Source organism: Salvelinus alpinus, chromosome 32 (assembly GCF_045679555.1).
Source record: "Salvelinus alpinus chromosome 32, SLU_Salpinus.1, whole genome shotgun sequence".
In the NCBI taxonomy this organism is placed as follows: Eukaryota; Metazoa; Chordata; class Actinopteri; order Salmoniformes; family Salmonidae; genus Salvelinus; species Salvelinus alpinus.
Window position 1 is genome coordinate 21,424,361 of NC_092117.1, and position 15,287 is coordinate 21,439,647.

The 15,287-nt window shown below is 41.2% G+C and overlaps 1 protein-coding gene across 1 annotated transcript in view; it reads right to left on the reverse strand.

The window, feature by feature from the left end:
- Window positions 1-10,619: 10,619 nt before the first annotated feature.
- The window catches only part of ccser2a (coiled-coil serine-rich protein 2a), a 63,066-nt gene continuing 58,398 nt past the window's right edge, over window positions 10,620-15,287 (reverse strand). The window contains exons 11-12 of the mRNA XM_071380692.1: window positions 14,654-14,754; window positions 10,620-14,131 (exon numbers count right to left, since the gene is read on the reverse strand). Of these exons, the coding sequence (XP_071236793.1) occupies window positions 13,412-14,131; window positions 14,654-14,754 (821 nt within the window). The 3' untranslated portion in view covers window positions 10,620-13,411. The remainder of the gene's footprint in view (window positions 14,132-14,653; window positions 14,755-15,287) is intronic.

The window sequence follows — 15,287 nt, forward strand, 5'->3', positions numbered from 1 at the left end:
AGAGAGGAGGACCAAGGCGCAGCGTGATAACAATACATTCTTCCTTTAATTAAGCGAAACGAAGAACACTATACAAACTATACAAAACAACAAACGAACGAACGTGATGCTATAAACAAATAGTGCTGACACAAACACTACACATAGACATAGACAATAACCCACGAACTACCCAATGAATATGGCTGCCTAAATATGGTTCCCAATCAGAGACAACGATAGACAGCTGTCTCTAATTGAGAACCAATCCAGGCAACCATAGACATACATCACACCTAGACTAGTAAACACCCATAGACAATAAAAAACACCTGCATCCCATAGTTTACTATGGGCACCTCTGTGCACCTTTCATCCAAGCTACTCAATACTGCCCCTGCAGCCATAAGAAGTTAAGACATGAAGGTCAGCCAATGCGGACAATTTCAAGAACTTTGAAAATGTAGTGCAGTCGCAAAAACCATCAAGCGCAATGATGAAACTGGCTCTCATGAGGATCGCCACAGGAATGGAAGACCCAGAGTTACCTCTGCTGCAGGGGATACGTTCATTAGAGTTACCAGACTCAGAAATTGCAGCCCAAATAAATGCTTCAGAGTTCAAGTAACAGACACATCTCAACATCAACTGTTCAGAGGAGACTGTGTGAATCAGGCCTTCATGGTCGAATTGCTGCAGAGAAACCACTACTAAAGGACACCAATAAGAAGAAGAGACTTGCCTGGCATCCACAATCACCCGACTTCAACCCAATTGAGATGGTTTGGGATGAGTTGGACTGCAGAGTGAAGGAAAAGCAGCCAACAAGTGCTCAGCATATGTGGGAACTCCTTCAAGACTGTTGGAAAAGCATTCGAGGTGAAGCTGGTTGAGAATGCCAAGAGTGTGCAAAGCTGTCATCGAGGCAAAGGGTGGCTACTTTGAAGAATCTCAAATATAAAATATATTTTGATTTGTTTAACACTGTTTTGGTTACTACATGATTCCATGTGTGTTATTTCATAGTTTTGATGTCTTCACTACTATTCTACAAATGTATAAAATAGTAAAAATAAAGAAAAACCCTTGACTGATTAGGTGTGTCCAAATTTTTTACGGGTATTTATTCCTTAAAGTATATCTATTTTTATTACTTATGTTACTGTCCCCAATATAACAAAAACATGCTTAAATACATGGAACTTTGTCCTTGAAATGTAATTGAATTACTGTAGAATTCCATTAATTCCTATGGAGGACTGCTCCTACTAGGGAGTGCCATTATGGCACACAGTTGGCTTCAAAGCCTCTCAATGGCCAATTCATAGCATCAGCAATCCAGGGTTTATACATCATTGGTTCTCACTGCCGTAATGTTATTTTAATATCATAATACTCCTGACATGATTATCCCTTCTCGTGTATGGGTGAAGCTTCTCATGGAAGAAGCTTCTCATGGATACTCAAAGATGAGTGTGTGTGTGGTATTCGTTGGCCTGATAGCATAGTATGCCCTATGTGTGGGTGAGTGTACTGTATGTTTAGGAGTGTTTGTGATTTTTTATTCCCAGTCATCTCAAGAGCCCCTTGTTCTTGGAGCACCTCTCATTAATCTTTCATAGGTCCTCTAGTCACCGTATGTATACTTTGGGCAATTAGCCGGTGTTCCCTGCTGTACAGTCTGGCCTGTGGTGAGCGAGTGATAAATCTTTGACGCGGTAGGTGTTGATAAATCAGTGGCAACAGGGCCCCTTAGGATCACCTCCACTACCATCATTAGCAACCAGGCTGCATCCTAAGACGGCTTTATAGTGAAGTGCTATTGATCTCCATAAACGTGGAGGGAGCAACACGTTCTCTTGCTCCTATCACGGTTATGTTGCGTTCTTCGTTTTGCTCCTGAAATAATGATTTGCTATCTCAGTCACACTTCAAACCATCCGCGAGGTTGTTTGATCTCTCAAGTACTGACACAGTCCTCCTAATTTGAGGCCAACTGAGAAACGACTGATAGTTTAGGCCGTGATCCTGTGTTCAGGGTTTCGTGTCTCTCTCTCTCTCTATTTGTTGTCTTTAGTCTGACGGAAGAAATAATTTCATACACCGGTCGGCGTTTGACAGGGATGAGATTCACCCGGTAATTGTGGCAAGTTTTTCTTCATGAGCCTTACATACAGACCAAGTGAGGTGGTGTTCGAAATTTGTTCTGGAAGATGCATTTTAACAGACCAATAAGCCTGAGGTAAATAAAAACACTGCAAAACATCCCTTTGAAATTTGCAAGATACAGAGAAATGTACAGTTTAGGAAGAAAATTGTGCTTACAAGTGATATGGACAACTTCAAAGCTAAGGCAACAAATGATCAATGCATTGATACTGAGTAATAAAGCAGAGAGGAGTTCAACTAATTGCATTGATGGCGTCAGTCTACCCAATACAAACTATTTAATCATCATTGACAAGGCCCAATTGATACCCTGATGAAGTTAGTAGTAATACTGCTTGCAAAGACTTTATTTCCCAACTCTTTCATGGGTCTATTTGGATACAGACCAGCTAAGACAAACTAATGACAGACTCTTACCTATTTTCATCCATAAAGATGCAAGTCGTAAATTCATACAAATAAGCCTGTCCTCAAAGGCTGGTTCTTGTAATGTATTTGTTATATACCAGCAGGATTTCATCAATATCGAGTGATCTCTCTGTCTGAACATACAGTAGACACTAGTTGGGGAGGAGAGAAAGGACACATAAGAAATATCTTCAAAGCTTGGTGGCATTTTCTGTATGTACCTGTCTCTCCCTTTATTGCTGTCTGAAACACAGACACACACACACACACACACACACACACACACACACACACACACACACACACACACACACACACACACACACACACACACACACACACACAGACAGACACAGTAGTGAAGCAGCTCCAATTGATTTCATGTCTGAATTCTGTACTTGGATGAATTATTCCACTCAGGTCAAAGTCTCTCGAATAATGAATATTAAAATTTGAGATAAAAGATTAGCCAGAAAAGCTAAGTGTGAATTATATCAAACATTAACATCTCAAACATGGATTGTGTTTATTAATTAATAATAACAAACTCAAACTTGAAAGAGAGGTTAAGGAGCTCTCTTTATATTTCCAAAAGCGTTCTCTCTCTCAGGCTTGTGTGTTTACAATCTTCAGTCGGAGGTCAAGGTTATGACACAGATCTTCTCACCTCTCTCAGACCTGTGTGAACACCTGATTAGAGTGAATAGCTTGCTGGGAGTAGGACATTCAATTATGTTGCCTTGGAGGCACCTGTGAAATAATGACTCTATTATTTTCTCACCTCGCAAACACTTTTTTCTCTGCAAATCAACATTGGATCAAAATGGGTAGTCTTTTTGAGATACTATTGTAACAACATATTGATGTACAGCAGTTATATAATGTAACATTGTAATAACAGGTTCATGTCCCTTCTGTGTTTTACATTGTATTACCAGGTTCATGTCCCTTCCGTGTTTTACATTGTAATACCAGGTTCATGTCCCTTCCGTATTTTACATTGTAGTACCAGGTCCATGTCCCTTCTGTATTTTACATTGTAAAACCAGGTTCATGTCCCTTCTGTGTTTTACATTGTAATACCGTCATACGTGTTTTTCCCACAGCAATAATCGAGTAAATGTACATTTTTATAAACAATGCAGCACTGTTACAAATGAATGTTGGATTGCATTCATTCACTGGATCAGCTTTTAGAATATAAAGGGAAAGGGAAAGGGGGATACCTAGTCAGTTAGACAACTGAATGCCTTCAACTGAAATGTGTCTTCCGCATTTAACCCAACCCCTCTGTAAAATCCCATTATTGACACCACTGCTTAGCCTACCAGTCTTACTGCTCAATATGCTATCTGATAATTGATAATTGTTCGCTGATGCAGGCCATTTACATATCTTTGAAGATGTCACATTGCAATTATAGTGTTCATCAGTTTGTATTATACATTCACTTTGAACATGAATCATACAGATTTTTCTATAGAGTAGCACATGTTTCTCAATGCCCAGCCAGTCCACAGCAAGTATGATCAGCATGTCCTGCAGCAAAGGAATGGTAACATCTATCCTTTGCACTGACTCATTGAAATTTGTATGAAAACACATGAGCGGTGTTTGAATAAATCAGCAAAATGGAGTCCAAAATAAGGGATTTTTAAAATGAAGGCTAGCGTCTGGGGATCTGATTATGACCGTGTTCTGCTGCCATCGTCTCTCTCACGTCCCTTTTTTTCACTTTCAAAACACCCCGTCTCGCCTGCAGCGTTTGTGAATATTTGAAAGTATCGCCTTGAGGAAGAGAGCAGAGTTGGCATCTCCCTTTAAGAGAGGCACGGTAGCCTACACTGTGGAAGTGAGGCAGAAAACTCCTCAAACAACGCAAGTTGAATGTAAAAAGTTCCTCTGTGCCTTTGTGCTGTGTCACAGTTTAGGTATTTAGAAGCCATTGTATGAATTGGCAAATGTTGCTTCATGGAGCAAAGATGAGAGGGATAAAAACAGAAAAATATCAAATGTTTCAATACATTTCCTTTAGATTAAAAACTGATAACTCATTAATGGACAAATCACAGACTAGCCATTCACATTGTTAATACTGTAAATGTTTCATTAAGGTAAGATCTTACTTGACCTGTAATTAATGCATAATAAAGAGAGTAAAAATGTATTTGATCAAACAAGCACTATAGATAGAATTATCATTACTCTCCAGGGTCTAGTGAGATTTGCTGAAAAGTTAACTGTCGGAATCAAGGCCAACCCTTTCCTTACCCACAACTCACTAGATGTTAATTAGCTCTAGCTGGTAAAGCTAGTGTGGGACCGTAATTAAGGGACTTTGATTTTGATAGCGGAAGCTGTAGCTCTAGGGCATAAAGAGCAGGGGTTGCTGGGGTAGCTCTTCAGTTTAGGGTTTGCGTGCCACGGCATGGGCGTATTCATTATGTCTATTCTGTTGCAAAACGTTTCTTAAATGGAAACAAACGGAACTAGAAACTCCCGTTTTGCCTAATGATTACATCCAAGGTTCCAGCTCTCTACTCATATGATCTCTCCTTACATTTGATTAGTCCCCTGAAGTTGTGTGGTCGCTCTAATTAAACATTGGAATCTATATCTGTGCATGGATATTTTTACCCTGGCCTCAAAGTAGAGATAATCAATTGAATCTGATAGTATTGTACAGAATAGTCAGACATACAGAATAAGTGGGGATGGGAGAACCTTGACCACCTGTCAGATTTCTTGTCAATCAGTCACCAAGAGTCTTTAAGTGCTTCCCACCAGTTTTCATTCACTTCTCAGCTAATCAACCTCCTACCAGTCTAATCTGTAACTTCAAAAAAGTGAAGTTCAAGTGCACAGTTTCTTGAATGCTTCAGCAGAATTAGATTAATATTCACATATTCTTAAAAGCTGTCACGTGGAGAGAGGTTAAAGTGAGCACACTCTTAAAGGGTGTCCTATGCAGAGATCGATGGTAGAGAATATGGTGCACTGTAGAGAATATTAGACTGGAAGGAAATTGAAGTGACTCCCTTTAACTCCCTTTCTCCCTGGCATGGTTTGCCTCTGCCCTGTAGGCACACGCACTACACACATTCAATAACAACACATTGGGATATTGGTGTCTCTAGAAACAAACACAGCGGGTAACATAGATTTTCTGTTTGCCGTTGTGAGTGACAGAGTGGCTCATTTCTTCGTTAAAATCACAAAGGGACACTTCATGACAACCATGACTAGTGTTGTTTTGTCACTGTCTCTATTGACACTGAAGTTCAAGTACGCACTTCCTCAGAGAGTTATGTGATCAACAAGTTCACACACACACATGCATCTTGCTTTATAGATGGGTTAGCTGACAATGTCATGAAAACGATGCTTGAGCTTCAAGGGGGCAGAAGGCTGTGTGTTGTTATGGTTCTGGATGGCCAGATACTGTAGCTAGCAACAATTACTAGAAACTGCCATTTGGTGAATCGTAAGTGGCTTGTTAAAGCTTGTTTGATCTTGTTCTTGATACCATGTCTTGTTTTGAAGTCACGTCTATGCTAATATGGCTAACATTTGCTAGTTAGCAAACCAAGAACTATAACAATGTATTTGAGGGACATGTGCTCATTGTGCAACTTTATTTACAGTACCAGTCAAAAGTTTGGGCACACCTACTCATTCCAGGATTTTTTCTACATTGTAGAATAATAGTAAAGACATCAACTATGAAATAACAAAAAAGTGTTAAACAAATCAAAATAAATGGTATATTTGAGATTCTTCAAAGTAGCCACCCTTTACCTTTAAGACAGCTTTGCACACTCTTTGCAGTTCCCACATATGCTGAGCACTTGTTGGCTGTTTTTTCTTCACTCTGCGGTCCAACTCAACCCAAACCATCTCAATTGGGTTGAGGTCGTGTGATTGTGGAAGCCAGGTCATCTGATGTAGCTCTCCATCACTCTGCTTTTGGTCAAATAGCCCTTACACAGCCTGGAGGTGTAAATGTAGAAAATAGTAAAAATAGAGAAAAACCCTTGAATGAGTAGATGTGTCCAAACTTGACTGGTACTGTATGTTTTTAATAAACATTGAAGACGAAATATAGTTTACATGTTATCAACAGAGATTTTGTTCTAAAATCTTTCATTTTAATTACTATGTTATTTTCCACAGGCGATATTCTGTAGCTGAGAGATTATTTACTGCTGATTAGCAAGGATGCAGGGACTCAATCTGTATTTCTGGACATAGCTATCATAGAGGAGGAAATATGAAACAAGAAGATCCTCCTTGTTCAAACACACAACCATAGACAACTGGGAGATGTTTGTTTACCTGACTTTTGCAAAACCTGGAACTCAGTAGACAGTGGACTCAGATATATACTTTTAGGATGAAAGCTTGCACATTCTGTATGTACACAGCTGAGAATTGTGTTTTTTATTCTGATCTTTCAAGGGGTGCTATAGCACCTTCAGCACCCCTACTTGCCGCGGCTATGCCAAGCTTTCAATAGAGCGACAGTGATTGGTGCGGAAGTGGGGTCAGGGTTCATACACTGTCCTGCCAAGTGAGGCTTCAAAAATATAGTTTCTTCAAAGACTCTGGTTCGCTCCCTTCCCCCTATTGCACCTTAGATGACTGGATCCTCCAGACTCTCCTTTGACTGATAACTCTCCCAAAGCTTCAAAGCTAGGCAACTAGCTGCAATACAGGCCCATGATACCCCAAAGACCTCTACAAACTGTGCTGTTATCTACAGTATGTGGGGTTTCTCATTCGTCTATCAAACCTACAGGGAATATCACTACAACTTCTGACATGGGATGTTGAAGTCAGCATTCTGCTCATTAGGATTCAGCTTTCAGCTGTGGAAATATTCTGTAGTTTGTTAGTGAAATATTACAATTTCTTTTACATTTTAGTCATTTAGCAGATGCTCTTAGCAGCACGTCTGGTCCTCAAATGTACATGGAGGGAGGGCCAATGTCAATAACATGCATGTCAGTCTCCTGGTTCAGAGTTGAGGAGAAATGAACTGCATCACTGCTGGTCTTTGTAAGAAGTATTGACGTGCTGAAAGTATCTAATTGTCTGTTCAACCAGTTAACACACAGCTAAAAAAAAACATACATACCCCACAAGACATGCAATCAGGGGTCTCTTCACAGTCCCCAAGTCCAGAACAGAGGCTGGAAGACGCACAGCACTGTATAGAGACCTCAAACTCAACTCTGGACCTTGAAGCCAGTTTCAGTTTTTTTTTCCATTGTTCCCCTCTAATCAGGGACTGATTTAGACACGGGACACCAGGTGTGTGCAATTAATTATCAGGTAGGACAGAAAACCAGCAGACTCCAAACCTCAAATGGTAAGAGTTGAATACCCCTGATATAGAGCAATGACTATATGGAATTCTCTTCCAGGTAACTCAGGCAAGCAATAAAATCTGTTTAAAAAAATAGATAAAACAAAACCTCAAGAAACAACACAGACTCTGACACACACACCCACGTACATTATTCTTATTATTATTCATTTTTCTTTATTTTCTCTTTCATCTTAAAATAGTCCTAGTGTTCTTTAGTCGTAGTGTTTTTACGTCATATTCAGTGGCGACACAGAGTTTATTTGAGCCCCACCTGTTAAGCTAAAAAAATATATATACACAAAAAATACTTTATTTAAATAAAAAAATGGCGCCTGTTTTGCATGTTATTTTGGAATTAATACATGGCACATATCAGTTTCCAAACAATGTATAAAAAAAATATTTGAGTTAATAAAAGCGCATGCAAACATGGTCTCTTTTTTGCTTTCTTGAGTAAGGCAGCTCCAAAATGCAGGTGTTTCAGCCTAGCTCAGTGCTTTTTGTGGTTGTAGGGCACCCAGTGGAAAACACAGGGTGTCGGGGTTGGTAATGTTCTCTAGTTGCGCCGTGATTGGCTCCGTGTTCTGTCACTCATGGGGACACTACGTCACCGCAAAATCTATGGGGAGAGCTTGAAAATTCAAGTCCCTTTGGTGCTGCCATAGAGTTATTTTAGAAGTGCCCATCCAAAAAGGCTTAAGGTCATTGGCCACACATAAAATGACGTCAAATCACATTATATCTACCATAGTTTTGATTGGACTGATCATGTCAACATCATACTTTCAAAATCTTAGCTAGCAAGCTAGCAGTCATCATCATGAATCAAGTTAACAATCTACTGGCAAATCCTTTTCAATATGAAAAGAAATGAAGAGAAATTATAGATAAAACGTATCAGGGCTCATTGGCCATTGGACATAAATATTATACAACAAGTTGGAAATCGCAAATTCAACAATGAGTTAGGAAGGAATCAGTGGCTTACTGCAAGCATTAGTGGAGTGGGTGTGTGATCCAAGTCTGAGTTTAAGGGTCTCTTTTCCTACAAGAGCACAAAACGTGGAAGCTACATTTAAAGCTGTCTTTGAAAAGCCAGTCAGGTAAAAAGCTTTCGTCTTAATTAAAGGGGCATTATATTTTGAGAGGCTTGAATATGCAAATAAGCCAATAGGCAGATGGGTAGCCTATATTGTCTAATTCTCTGTATGGTAATAATAATTAATTATATTTTGTAAAGTGGATTCTTGCATCATACAACACAATACAATGCAATTTACAGTAATCTATTTGGCCCATGCTGTTACAGACCAAGTAAATAATAATGAATTAATGTCAAGCCCTTCATAATGTAAAAACGTTTTTAAAAGTCTCATGCAATGTAGGCCTACATTGAACACCACCTATAGGCTATATCATAGAAATCAAAGCTATTTCCATGTGAAAATGTTATAGGATTTGCTACATTGGTTTGGTTGGTAGGCCTACACTATGCTCAGTCAAAATAGCCTATTGGCTACTGTCAAAAACTGTAAGGGTACAGCCTCAGTGTTCACTATAAACGTGCGCCGGAAATTGCACAAATTCAAGTTTCCGCTCACAAGACCTAAAATGTATCATTGGTCGTGTTGTTCTTTAGTCGTAGTGTTCTTAGTTAAAATGTGTGTTGCTGTTCCTGTCCATTAGAGTTCTGTATTTTGTCATGCTCTATGTTTTGTGTGGACCCCAGGAGGAGTAGCTGCTGCTTCTTCTACAGCTAATGGGGATCCGAATAAAATAATTTTAAAGAATCCTAAATCTTATCCAGAGCAACTTAGTTAGGACTAGAACAATTCAGAAAACAAGACACAGTAGATTCAGCACAACCTCCATTTATTCCATCCACAAAACTCATACAGCAGGGGCACAACACATCAGGAAAACCATAGATCTGTTGCCATCATAGAGACAGAGGACTCATCTTTGTATCTGTGCCTTTTTAGCATCTTTATCTTTTTATTTAACCTTTATTTAACTAGACAAGTCAGTTTAAGAACAAATTCTTATTTACAATGACAGCCTACCCCAGGCAAACTCTAGGCCAATTGTGCACCGGCCTATGGAACTCCCAATCACGGCCGGTTGTGATACAGCCAGGAATCGAACCAGGGTCTGTAGTGACACCTCTAGCACCGTGCCTTAGACCTCTGCGCCACACGGGAGCACTAGCATCTGTGACATGAGCAGCGCCATTGAGGCCATCTCCATTTTACTATAGTCAATTTTTTTCACGATTGGCTGGTCCCTCTTGATGACCCAGTTAGACATGGACTACAACAGGGTCACCAGGAGGGATCAACCAATGAAGTTGTAAGTCCCACCCAGTTGACTACATTAAAATGGCGCTACAGTACCCATGCTAATATGGCCTATAATTCTCTATGGTTGCCGTCACTCCTAGACGTAGTTGGCTGCAGAATCATTCATTCTCTCTTCCGCCTAGTATTACATTAATGAATGCCACTTGACACCCATATATCTGGCATGTCAGGTCTGAATCAGTTGATGAAAACAAGCAACAGACAACAATGGCCCACAATAACAGGGGCTGATGCAGCCTGCTTTAAAGCATGAATAAGCGGAATCCTGCACAACAACAACTTGACATCTTTCACTGCTTGACCTGAGGTAAATGACTCCAAAACAGACCTGGCAAGTTTGATACAGTCTTTATTGCTGTCTCACACAACCTCCAGGAGAAGGAACGTGACGTACAGTACAAACAGAGAAAGGAAAACACAAAAGAATCCAGTCAAATCTTTAACAAATCTCCAGTTTAGTGTTCCTTCAGTCGCAACTGTCATTTAAAGTGCATCGCTGATTAGCTTCAAAAAAAAAAATCCACTTGCATATAGGTAAACAACAGTTGTTAGGCATATAGCGTTGCTTCAATATCAGTGTGTATATTGGTTAATATAGCTGTTGTTTCTTACAATATTGCATGTTATGCAATGGGATAATGTATTACAGCAGGATGGGTGGATAGGTAATTTGACATGAAATACAGAAACAAGAAATGTTAAACATTGAAGATAGACATATACCTCTCACAACGGTTGTAATTACACTTTAGTAACTAAGTAACTAAGTAAGTAATCAACAAATGAGTTAACTGGTGTGTAAACTTCTAGTGGTTTATGTGTAAGTAGTGGAAAAACAGGAGGGAATTGTAGTCCTGTTGCATTAAAAGTGTAGGTAGATTCACAATTATTAATTAACCCCCATGTTGTTAGAAATGTGATCAGAGTACGCCCAAAGCCTTGACCGACAACCAAACAGCAGAGTGGACAACCCTATCCTAAACGGAACCTGCACAATTGCATCAAATATGTCATCTTTAACAACAGCTACAAAAAAGTAAAGTATAATATGCTAATGATGATAGGCAGGCAGCTATGTTCCATTAACTAACACAATGAACAAAAAAGGCTTGCTAGTTTTGCCACTAAAGAGAACGTGTTAGAAATGGCTAATTCATTCCGCTTGTTTTGTTGCAGTGTGGGCTCTTTGTTCTGGTTTAGCTAACTCAGGTGTCTCCGGCAATTTCTAACATGAGATCTACTTCAAAAAATGCTGCGAGCTACTCATTTATCTGCTTGCTTTTTTCTGTTGTTTCACTCAGACAATTACTTATCGAAAAACAACAAAATTGGATGTTCAGAATGCATAAATCACATCAAAATAAAAATGTCTTGATTTTTTTCCCAAAATGTATACATTTGAGTGTAATTCCCCTTTAATTCAAGTACACACCTAGCAAGAGACGAATGTGTTTGGCTAGCGATTTATCTGTTTAGGCCTAGTGCACATCATGGCAGAGTACGGGCTGCGAGATCGACCTGTTGGACCCCCGAGATAGTTATACTCCTGCTTTAGAATTATTGATGAAAGCTATTGATTGGCTGATGGAGAGAACAGCATTACCCTTTCTCCCTGGCTTTATTTCTGTGGCCTGTGGGCACATACTGTACACCTGACACACACACACACACCCAATGAAAACACTGCCAGATTGGTGTATCTAGAGACTCACACACATCCTCCCTTCTCACTAAAAACCAAGGTCCTATTGATTTCTCTGTTTGGAATTACCAAGCAGTATTGACTGACAGGTCCGGATGGCATGGGACATCTCACCATGGCAAACACAAATATTCTCTCTCCCACAAAACTCCCACACAAACACACACACACACACACACACACACACACACACACACACACACACACACACACACACACACACACACACACACACACACACACACACACACACACACACACACACACACACACACACACACACACACACACACACACACCTGTCATCACCTGGGCTCAGCTCAGTCCCCCAGGACCACACTGGCACCCATCTTGTCTTGCTGTAGGGGACAGATGGATCAATGTCCATATGAGAATTTTCCAGAAGTGTGTGTGTCTCTCAGTCGGTCGGATTTATACTAAATGAAAAAAACAAGACACTGTTGACCATCTAGCTTACTATAATACATTACTTGAAACAACACTACTGTGTACAGTGATTTGAATTTATGGACAGCGCTAAAGTGGTGAGAGTATTTGGTGTGTGTGTGTGTGTTATGTGTGTGTGTTTTCATGTGTGCATGGTATTAATGGGTACTGTAAAACAGAGAGTGCCAGAGGCATTAACTTACAGCCATAGCCCACATTCATGGAAGCTGCCATAGTCTGTCAGAAACTGTTTAACACACTCTCCATGTCTGAATGCATCCAAACGTTAACCACTATTCTGAAGAGGAGATAAACACAACCCTCAAATCCTCAAACTGACCTTAGCCCTAAACTCAAAATACAATAAACACTGACGTTGATCTCAGATGAAAGGGAGAGCACCCACACACAGACACACATCACCTTACATACTCATAGAGGTGAAATAGGACTACAAGATGAAATGTGGTTAATTCAGGAGAATTGTGTTTATGTTTGAGCCTCTTTCTTTGAATGATTCTTCATTCAACCCATTTCCCTGTTTGAGCAGAAAGCTCCACTCCTTATTTCTCCCCCCACCTCTTCTTTTTTTCTGTCATTCTATTTTTACCCTCTGGGAGAAATGTAACATTGCTGAGGTCATGGAAGACCATGGTCAAACCATGTTCTGCTGTTCCAGAGGAAGGACCCATGTGAGTGTGAGTAGAGTTGACCGGAGCATTCTGTACAGTCTTGGCGTTCTTAAAGAAAACACACGTGTGAGATTACCAGATAAAAAATATTAATGTTTGTCATATACAGAAAAATAATGAGTATGTGCAATGAAAGGCTGCTAAGTAAGTAAGTAACTGGACAATTTATGAAGGAGATTTGTCAGTTAGAAACAGTCCCTCCATGCATCTCAGTCATAACCATGAGGCTGTGGAAGAGGAGAGATGTGATACAGTATATAATATGTTTGATGATGTGAACTCTTCAATGGATCTTTGGCTTGGGGAGGCGTGACAGGATGGGGGGAACCAGGACTCTAGCTCTGAGAAGTCCCAGGTCTAGCATTTCCAGACTAGGGGGGCTGGTGCTCTCGAGGTCCCTCCTGACCTCCAGCGTGCAGGGCTGAGCAAGCACACTGCGGCCCAAGGAGGGGCCTACTGCCTGGGGACCAGAATTGAAGCAGGGTAGACCCCTGGAGGGAGGCGGCAGCTGCTTGGTCCTGTGGTTGGCCAGCAGTCCTACAGAGCCTGATCGGAAAAGAGAGCCATTAGCGTACCTCTGAGGCAGAGCTGGGACAGACACGCGTTTGTGGAGGCGAGGCCGCTGCAGGACGCGAGGGCAGCCAGGGCCCTCTGGAGAGGCTCGCTGCCCCCCGTCTGGCCTGGACAGCGCTCCTGTTGCTGGGCTGCTGGCTGCAGGGAGCCCCTGGGTAGGGCTGGGAGTGGTCCCAGGCCCTTCTCTGTCATTGATGTTGAGCTGGGTGCTGAGCAGCACGCTCAACTCATCTGGGTTGGGCACTGGGGGAGTGTCGACACCCCTGGCCGGGCTTCTAGCAGGGCGGTCAGAGTCTGTGCAAGGGGACCCATCTCCCCTGCTCCTCCTTCTCTGGGGGTCACTGTGGCCCTCGGTGAGGGCTGTTTTTACTAGTCTTTCCTGGGTGAGGTGCTCGTGGTGGCTGGGGCTGGAAGGCTGTAGTATTTGAAGCTATGGAAGAAAAACAAAAACATACACATGATTATCAATTCACCAGTAGTGAGTTATCCTTCTTAAAGGTCTATAATTGATGAAGATGTTAATTTACAGTGTAAATGTTTTCTATCTACAATTCCAGATGAGGTTTCCCCATTCAGTTTTTCAATTCATTCTTGGAACAAAAACTTGCCCTTAATTAAAAATGGGTGAAAACTGTAGACTGTGGACAGCGAGCCAAGATTCTTTGCCCTGAGGACTTGTTTGTACTCTAACAATCAGTGAGAGTAGTAGTAGTCAAACAGTGGTCCTCCCACCCACCTAGCATAGGCCAGTGCATCAGACAAACAGCAGATCTAACACTGAGTCAGGGAAGAGCACAGCTGGCTGCTAGCTGTGGGTCCTGAGTTCAGGGTGACCTATCAGTTAGTATGTGGTACGAGATTATTCTCCTGTCGGGAGAGAACCAGGCTGGAGCAAGGAAAGTCCATGGTTAGAGCAGGGTTTTGAGGGCAACCATACTCCACTCTTCTTTACCCTGTGGTGATATCCAGTGAGAGGGGAATGAAGGCTTGAGGTTGTGGTGGTCGGCGTTGTGTCTCTCAGACAGCCTGAGGGGTCATACATCAACCAGACTTCTGTAGACATAAAACAGACTGGTATACTACTGGTCTGTGGGCTTATATACATCCTAGTCAAAGGTGGCTGTTGGGAGGAGCTATAGGAGGACTGGCTCATTGTAGTGACTGGAATGGAATACATGGAACGGAGCCAAACAAGTGGTTTCCATATGTTTGATACCGTTCCATGTATTCCATTCCAGCCATTACAATGAGCCAGTCCTCCTATAGCTCCTTCCACCAGCCGCCTCTGCTCCTAGTCATTAACAAGTTCATGCTTTCTAGTCCTTTCTAGTGCTTTCTTTATTGTCTGTGAACCTGCAGTCAATAAAATGGGACATATCTTGTGATGATCATCCTCCTAAATCCTACCAATCCTTAGGAGACTGCCATCTTTATGATCTAGTATGAGTCAGTACTCTAGTTGTGCTCCAGGGCCCTGTGTCAGGGTGGAGCTGGGTTGGGCAGTCAATTCAGGAAGTGATTTGAATTTAAAATCAGAAAAAAAATGTGCTTCTACTTTTCAGTTTATTGAGAAGTCATTGAAAAGA